The sequence below is a fragment of the Pistacia vera genome, unplaced genomic scaffold, assembly GCF_008641045.1.
Source record: "Pistacia vera cultivar Batoury unplaced genomic scaffold, PisVer_v2 Contig747, whole genome shotgun sequence".
In the NCBI taxonomy this organism is placed as follows: domain Eukaryota; kingdom Viridiplantae; phylum Streptophyta; class Magnoliopsida; order Sapindales; family Anacardiaceae; genus Pistacia; species Pistacia vera.
In genome coordinates, this window is record NW_022196609.1 from 185,045 (window position 1) to 194,287 (window position 9,243).

At 40.7% G+C, this 9,243-nt stretch overlaps 1 protein-coding gene across 1 annotated transcript; it reads right to left on the reverse strand.

Annotated features, from left to right (window-relative positions):
- Positions 1 to 1,854: 1,854 nt before the first annotated feature.
- On the reverse strand, positions 1,855 to 2,877 carry LOC116115595 (receptor protein kinase TMK1-like). Its single transcript, XM_031401728.1, has one exon. It carries the CDS (start codon positions 2,875 to 2,877, stop codon positions 1,855 to 1,857), a length of 1,023 nt encoding a protein of 340 aa, XP_031257588.1.
- Positions 2,878 to 9,243: the final 6,366 nt, after the last annotated feature.

Below are 9,243 nucleotides of genomic sequence, written 5' to 3' on the forward strand. Positions count from 1 at the left end.
TTAGGATCCTAATTGGATTGATGCAATGCAGACCGAAATCACTGCATAAGAAGCCAATAACCTGGCAACTTACTCCACTCCCTGCAGGAAAGCAGCCGATTAGCTGCAAGTGGGTTTACAAAGTCATTATATTCTGATGGTACCTTAGAGAGATACAAAGCTCGGCTTGTGGCCAAGGGTTATAATCAACAAGCTGGTATCGACTACACAGAACATTCTCCCCGGTGGCAAAGATGGTCACTGCAATCAGTCCTTGCGTTAGCCTCTATTCATGCTTGGCCACTCTTTCAACTTGATGTGTTTAATGCCTTCCTGCAAGGGGATCTTCATGAAGAAGTTTACATGTCTTTACCTCAAGGATTTGGCCCTCAGGGGGAGAACACAGTCTGCAGACTGCTCAATCCTTGTATGGTTGAAGCAAGCAAGTAGACAATGGAATCACAAGCTCACTGAAGCCTTGATCAGAAATGGTTACTACAAAGTAAATATGATTACTCTTTATTCACCAAACGAGAAGAAGCATATAGTCATCATGCTTGTTTATGTAGATGACATCTTGATAACAGGAGCTGCACCAAGATGATAGATCAGTTGAAGTTCATATTGCAGGATAATTCAAAATCAAAGACCTTGCACCTTAAATTCTTTCTTGGAATTGAAGTTGCAGGTCCTCTGAAGGAATTGTTTTAAACCAGAAAATATGCCATAGAACTCATTTCGGAGGCTGGATTGCTGCTGCAAAACCTGCTGACACTCCTCTTGAACAAAATCTAAAACTGACTTCATATGAGTATGATCAAAAGTTCCCACCGTTGAAAAGGATGAGTTGCTGTCAGATCCTAGTGTATTCGGAAATGGTGGGAGTTGTTATATCTAACCATGACCAGGCCAGACATTTCATTCGCTGTCCAGACTTTAAGTCAGCATATAGACTCCTAAACAATCACATATGGAAGCACATTAAGGGTTATAAGATATGTGAAAAAGGACCAGCACTTGGGTTGTTCGTCCGCAAAAAGTACAAAAGAGTTAATTTCCTTTTGTGATTCAGATTGGGCAGCTTGCGCAGTCAGTAGAAATCAGTATCAGGATACTGCATCAGATGGAGATTCTCTTCTGTCCTGGAAATCAAAGAAACAAAATACTGTGGCAAGACATCTGCAAAGCAAAATATAGAAGCAGGGCTGTAGCTGTTAGAGTTGTTTGGTTACAGGCTTGCTTAAAGAGCTTGATGATGAAGCCAAATACCGGCATTGCTCTATCCTACAGTGATAATAAGTCAGCATTGCAGATTGCGGCAAATCCCATGTATCATGAGAGAACAAAACACATAGAGATAGATTGTCATTTTATAAGAGAGAAAATTCAAGGAGGTTTGATCATTGCAAGATATATACCAACTGGAGAACAAGTGGCAGACGTGATGACAAAAGGGTTGGGAAGGCTTTAACATGAAAAACTTTTGTCCAAGTTATGCTTGAAAGATATACATAAGATGCCAACTTGAGGGGGAGTGTTAAAGATCAAGTTGTTATGTATATAGAAGAAAACTTAGTTAGTTAGAAATTAGTTATGCTGAGCTGTAAGTTTGTTAAGACAGTTAGAAGAAATTAGTTAAACGGTTGTGTATTATTTCTTTGTATATAAGCAACAATGTAACAGACTTCTCATTGATTGAATAAGAGAATTCTTCATTTTCACATTTCTTGCCCCCAAATTAACAGTATAGGACCTGTAAGTGAATTATTGGAAAGTATCAATTGTTCCAATGATGCAAGAATAGCAAAATTGGAAGAAATTTTACCTGAAAGCCCCAAATTTTTTAAATTAACAACCTTAATGTTTCCTTTATCATCACATGAGATCCCTTTCCAATATCCGAGAGGAATCACAAGGGTCATTTCCTTTCCAACTCTTTGCAAACACCAGTGGATAACCCATAGACTCTGCAATGGACAACAAAACTTCGACCCCACTGTCACAAGCAACACCAGGATCATCTAAGCAAAAACTGTTAAATCCATTTGCGTCTTTTCCTATATCCGAATCAAGTTTAGAATTAACAAAGGCTGGAGTTGGACCTTGAAGCAAATTATAAGCCAGATAGAGATTACTAAGCTTAGGAAGGTTAGCCAAAGACAAAGGAACAACACCCGTCAACCAATTATATCTCAAATTCAATTCTTCCAAACTAATGAGCTTAGATAAATCTGGCAAAGGACCAGTAAAAGAATTACCAGCAAGCCGAACTTTAGTCAAAGAAGTCTTGTTTCGCAACACTGCAACTGATCCATGGAGCTTGAAATCGCTATTTTGGTCATGTAACCAAAGGGTTTGAATCGAAGACTTGGCAAAACTCGATGAAATTTTCCCATGGAGATTGTTCATAGCCAAATGCAAGTGCCTTAAACGAGGAAATGTATCCGCCCAAAAGAAGTCCGGAATTGTCCCAGAAATACAAGCAACATTTGCAGAAAAGCTCTTCAAACCTCTGGCATCTTTCAAACTCTCAGGTATCTCCCAGGAAGAGATATTTGGATTAAAATCAAAACTTATAGATCGTAATGACGTTAATCCTCTAAAGAAATCAAAGGGCACATGTGAAAAGAAGTTTTTGTCAAACTGCGCATGTTTAAGATAACTTAAACCAGCAAGACTTGGGATTGGCCCACTGAGTCGGTTGCTCGCCACCTCAAGAATTTCCAAAGCGTCACGGTACTGGAGGTCTTGAGGAAGGCTTCCTCCCAGGCTTAAGTAGTTAATTTGGATCCTAATCACTCGGTTTTGCCTGCATGTAATGTAATTCCATTTACACGGTTCCGGGTCGAACCACTTCAAAATGCTCGAGTTTTCCAGGCTGGCCTTTAGTGCTTCCATGTGTATGGAGTCTCGGTTGGACTCTGTGTGAACTGCGAGATTGAAAGAAAGAAGACAGAGGAGGAGGGAAATAAACATATAGCTTTCTTTCATTTCCTCGGGAAATTTCGAAGTGGAAAGCATTCATAAGTTTTTAAAATTTAAGGTTGGAAAATTCGAGATAAATTATTTGGCTTAGGTTTCCTCCAAATACAAGGTGTTCCAAGATTCTGAACTTAGTTACCTAAGTATAGCTGATAATATATTCTTTTAGCCACTCAGGAATCCGATAATAAAACATTGCCGAATTGAAATTCCATGACACTGTGGGTACAGTAGCATTGTGACAGGGTTGAATAAATTGCATACGTGTTTGTCCTGTTATCCACTAGTGTACAAAACTATCAATTGGATTATTTCTCATTCTCAACCGTTATGTAGCGGAAACACAATCACTAACGTCATCTAGCGAAATATATATAATAAAGTAGAATACTAAGTGTTATATCTAAAAAACCAGGGTTGACATAAGTTTACACCAGCAAGCACCAATCAGAGTTCAGGAAGGTTTTGTGCCATCCAGAAGCTGCCACGTTACCCCAAGACAGAAAAAATACGGCTATCATCAACTTATCAGATCCAGGTTTTGTCTATAAGTTACTAAGGACTGCACACCTGTCCAAGCCTCAGATAATTTGAGGATATTTCCTAAGTTATTAGCCAATGGAAGATAAGGAAGGATTTGCACGACACCTACCCACTTGCAGATTTGTAATAATTACCTTGAATCCCATTACTATAAATAGAGGACTCCCCCTCTCATTTTCGGGATCGTGAACCCTCATTTTGATTCTGATTGTAATCTTTATTTTCAGAGCAAAGAACCTATGAGAAAGAGATTGACTTGATATTCTCTCTGAATACTCAGTTATTGTACCTCTGCTCGCTGTTCACTATACGCGACCTCTTGTAATCTCTCATATATAAAAGAAACAGTGGACTTAGGAATCGTTTTAAGCATCCGAACTACTTTAAAAATCATTTCTCATTCATTATTCAGTCTTTGCATTCAATTACATTGATAAACTCTCATAATCAATCACGTGTAATTTCTAAGACTTTCTTAACACTTTGCATGTGCGCGTCGTTGGTGTCAAAATCACGCATCAACAGTTTGATGCTAGAGGAAGTGCTCCAGATTTTATATCCGCTCTCATTCAAACTTTGTGATCACTCAGTTCTACTTGTGAACAAATGACTCATGGTCTCGAAACCGAGAACACTAGCACCAACAATGAGGAGATCCCCCAAGTACAGGGAGTTACTTCTCCCGAAATACCTCTAGCTAGTTCCCCAAGGTACCGCCGCAAACATCCCCTTGACCTCCTAGCTCAATCCAACTGTGATGAATTACCTGGAGAGGTTTAATAATACTCTCCAAACAGTTAATCGAATGTTAGATCGTTTGGATCAAGTCATACCGCCCAATTTTGAAAAGGTGGTACCACCTCCAAAAATGCCTAGAGGTCGTACTAAGGCGTGGAAATGGCCAAAAGCTCATACCACGCGCACTACAATGCATAAGAGCAAGGGAAAACATGTGGCTGACAATGGGCCAAAAGGCTCGAAAGGCCTAGTGAATACCGGTCATGAAGCATGTAGAATACCTGTAGCTTTGCGACTTGGCGGTATGTCACATCATGAGCCATCTCACGCCACATCGCATGGGCACCCCCACAAGAGTGTACGACATGGAGATTTCTATTATCGCCGGAATGATGTTCCGACCATCACCACGAGGGAGATACCTACCATCCGCAGGCTGATTCTGACCACCGTGGAGGTCAGGATAACTCCCCAAACCATTTAGTGCCTTCACATGGCTCCAGCCAGCATGTGCCAAGGTATGCCGAAGGCTTCGACCGAGGCATGGAAGAGTCTGATCTGTGGTCTTTCCTTAATCACAATCGTGGGGAGCAAACCCATATTGCAGAAAGTGATCCCCAAGTGGCTTCGCTTCCTCAGATTGAGGAGTTACAGCGAGCTTTGGATCAGCTTAGAGCTCAGCAGAACAAGCGAGAGTAGGTCGCTAAGGCGTCTCCCTTTTCCCCAGTAGTTTTGATCGCTCTTCTCCCGTCAAGATTTAGAATGCTCGATATGCGAGCATTCGATGGGAATTCTGATCCGTAGGCTCATTTCTATGAGTTTAACGACCTCATGGAGCTTCACCAAGTTTCTAACTTGGGGAAATGTCGCTATTTAGTAGTGACTCTGACTGCCCATGCTAAGCGCTGGTTTAGATTGCTTCCACTAGGATTTATCAACTCATAGCCGTAGATGAGTTCGTTATTTTTGAGACACTTCCAGGCTAATAGGAAGTTCTCAATGCTGTTGAGCTATCTTAGCAACATACAGCAGGAGAGGAATCCCTTCAGTCCTATATTGACAGGTTCCACAAGGAGCTAGATAAGGTGGCTAATACACCCGAAGATTTAGTTCAAACTTTTATTATTATAGGAGTTCGCCCACAAACCGACATATGGAAGAAATTGCAATTTGAGGATGATATTTCCCTCACTTGCTTCTACAACCTCACTAAGAAATATATCAGGATTGAAAATTCAATGGCTACTTTGAATCGCCACGACCTCGGTCCTTCGACCAGCGCTCCTAATCTGAGGGAGGAAAGTTTGGGAGAGAGTAGTAAAAGACCTGATTGCAAATAGGCTAATGACGATTAGGAAAGGGAAAGAAACGGTGGTTTGAGCCCAAGAAATCTTATGCCTAGGTCCCTCGTCGCAATTGCGATAAGAATTTGTTCACTCCATTGAATGCATCGGTATCAGCTATTCTGGATAAATCAGAAGAAGCTAGTCTACTCGGAGAGCCAAAGCCCATGGAAAATCCTCATTCAATAAGAAACAATAAGAAGTATTGCCGTTATCATCGAAATAATGGGCATCATACTGATAAATATCTAGCTCTTAAGCAGGCTATTGAAGACCTCATTAAAAAGAGGCACTTCAGGAGTATGTTAATGGTCCTACTCCCACTCAGGAGAAGGATCAAGAGGACGATTGGAAGAAGATTCGTGATCGTAAGGGTCTCAATTTCGTTGGTATTAATTTAGAAGACCTTACCTCACGGGGAATTCTCGAGGTGCTCAGGAGAAGTATGCTTGAAAGGCTTGTCATGATCTCGTGAGTGTATTAAATACAACACCACGACCTGTTAAGGTGCATAGAGAGGAAGAGATTACCTTCTCGGAGAAAGACGTAGTACGATTGCATCACCCTCATGAGCATGCACTCATCATTGCGGCTGAAATAGGTCGATGCGAAGTCCACAGAATGTTGGAGGATAATGGGAGCGTCGTGAACATCTTATTCCTACGAGCATTCGAGGAAATGTAATTGAAGAGGTAGATTTGAAGCCTGCCTTTATCTCCCTCTATGGCTTTACTAGGGATCATCTTATTCCCAAGGGAATGATTGCACTTCTTGTCACTTTGGCTGAGACCCACGAAATGACTAAGATGACAAAATTTATTGTGATAGACTATATGTCTGCTTTTAATGACATATTGGGACGACCTCTACACGAAACTTCAAAGCTGTCACCTTCATCTATCATTTGAAGATAAAATTTCTCACTTTGACAGGGTGTGGGGAAGTTAAAGGGTCTCAGTGTGAATTTTGTGATTGCTATGTAAAAACATTACAGATGGCATGCAAAGGGAAAGGAAAGCCAATAGGCATTCCTAAGCAGGCTATGGCGATCAGCAGGATCGAACCATAGCCAAGTCCATTGGAAGATAGCATAGATCCTCGTGTTAAGGAGGAGTATTCCCACAGTGGGCTTATTGAGACTGTATCTAAGGTATCAGTCGACCAAAACGAGCTCACTCATGCATTGACAATCGGAAGCAATCTTAACTCTCAGCTCACTAACGAGCTTCCTCAGTCAGAATATAGATATTTTTACATGGACTCATGCTGACATGGTCGGGATTAGCTTGAATGTAATATGTCATGCACTCAACTTCGATAGTGAAGTCAGGAAAGTTTGCCAGAAAAGAAGAGCTATGGACCCAGAACGTTATGCTGCTTTTAAAGTTGATGTGGATAAGCTCCTCTCAATCGGGTTCATTCGGGAGGCTCATTACCCGACTTGGGTCGCCAATCCTATTTTGGTGAAGAAACCTTATGGCAAGTGGCAAACCTATTTTGCTTTCACGGATCTCAACAAAGCTTGTCCAAAGAACAATTTCCCTTTGCCCAGAATCGATCAGCTCGTTGATACCACTTCCGGGCATGAGTTGTTAAGTTTCATGGATGCCTACTCGAGATATAATCAGATCCCGATGTACATGCTTGATGAGGAGCATACCTCGTATATTATAGATTGAGGATTATACTGCTACAAAGTAATGCCCTTTAGTCTGAAAAACATTGGGGTGAGCTACTAGTGTTTGGTTAACCGTAAGTTTTCCTAGCTAGCAGATTAGAAAATCAATGGAGGTTTATGTCGATGACATGTTGGTCAAATCGCATGTCGCTTCAAATCACATAGCTAACCTCGTGGAAATGTTTGATATACTCCGGAGATATAGAATGAAACTTAATCCTCTTAAGTGTTCTTTTGGAGTATCCTCAGGGAAATTCCTAAGGTATATGGTTAACCATCAGGGAATTGAAGTCAACCTTGAGAAGATCCAAGCTCTCCTAGATATGAAAAGTCCCACTAATTGAAAGCAAGTTTAGAGCTTGAATGGGAGAATAATAGTTCTCAATCGCTTCATATCAAAAGCAATGGATCATTGTTTGTCGTTCTTCAATATACTCAGGGCCAACAAGAGATTTTAATGGACTCTAGAATATGAGCGAGCATTCCAAAGCATAAAAGACCATCTCAGAAAACCACATCTTCTGTCCAAGCCTCTTCTCAAGGAAATCTTATTTTTCTACTTGTTCGTTTCTCGGTATGTGGTCAACATAGCTCTTATTTGGGAAGAGGGTAAAATTTAGTGACTAGTGTATTACATGAGCAAACGGCTACTGGATGTTGACGGTATCCAGTGATGGAATGATTAGCTTATGTCTTGTTGATCGCTTCCAGGAAGCTGTGACCTTACTTCCATGCTCACACCATTCATGTATTAACCAACTACCCACTCAGGCAAGTCCTTCAGAAGCCAGAGGCTTCAGACAAGTTGCTTAAGTGGGCTATGGAACTAAGCCAGTTCAATCTGCATTACAGATCGAAAGCAGGAATTAAAGGGCAAGATGTTGCTAACTTTATTTCTCTCATCAGTTAGATCGAGAATCTGAACAACCAGCTAGTGAAGTTGTCTAGAAAATTGTTTGAAACTTGTCAACGTAAAGTCTCTATGTTGATGAGTCTTCAAACAGGAGAAGAGCCAGAGCTAGTCTTCTGCTCATTAGCCCTGAGGGGACCACATTTATGGAGTCCTTAGGTTTGGATTCAAAGCTATGAATAATGAGGCTGAATATGAGGTGATGTTTGTTGGTCTGCGACTAGCAAGAGAAATGAGGTCAGATATGATCGACATCAATAGAGAATCCCTACTAGTTGTTAACCAGATTTTGGGAGAGTATCAGGCCAAAGAAGAGAATATGATCAGTTACTTGAAGAAAGTCAAGGCTACACTCAATCCCTTCAAGCATTATACGATCAAGTAGATCCCGAGGGATAGTAATTCTATTGCGGATGCTTTGGCAAAGATAGCCTCCTCACTGGACTCTGACGCGTCAAATAGTATTCCGGTTAAGTACATCGAAGTTCCCAACATCAGCTCACCTGATCAGGTAGTCGCAACTAAGTCTATTTCCTAGATGACTCAGATTATTCAATATCTCAGAGATAGGATTCTTCCTAACAAGAAGACTAAGGCAAGACTCCCGCGAACTAGAACTGCTTGTTACACTCTCATCGGAGATCAGTTGTATAAACGAGGGTTTAACACTCCCATCCTCCGATGTGTAACAGATGGTGAAGCAAACTATATCATGAGAGAAATACATGAGGGGATCTGTGGTAATTGTTAGTGTATGCCCTAGGAACCAATCGTGTTGTCGGTTTCAGGGCATTATATCTCGTAAATATTCTTTTAAGAATAGAAGAAAGAGTTATGATTTCACATGTTGTTTATTGCTTCATTTATACTATTTATAATGCATGTAAAATGTCTGGATGATACAGATCTTTAGAAGATCAAATCATCGAAGCATTCTATATGTAAGTAATGTTAATTGGTCAATAATATTAGGCATGCTGAATGCCTCCATTTAATATCATGTGATGGTATTAGTGTGGGTGATTATAAGAGGTATATCACTAGGGCATTAGCATGGATAAAAGGTTGGT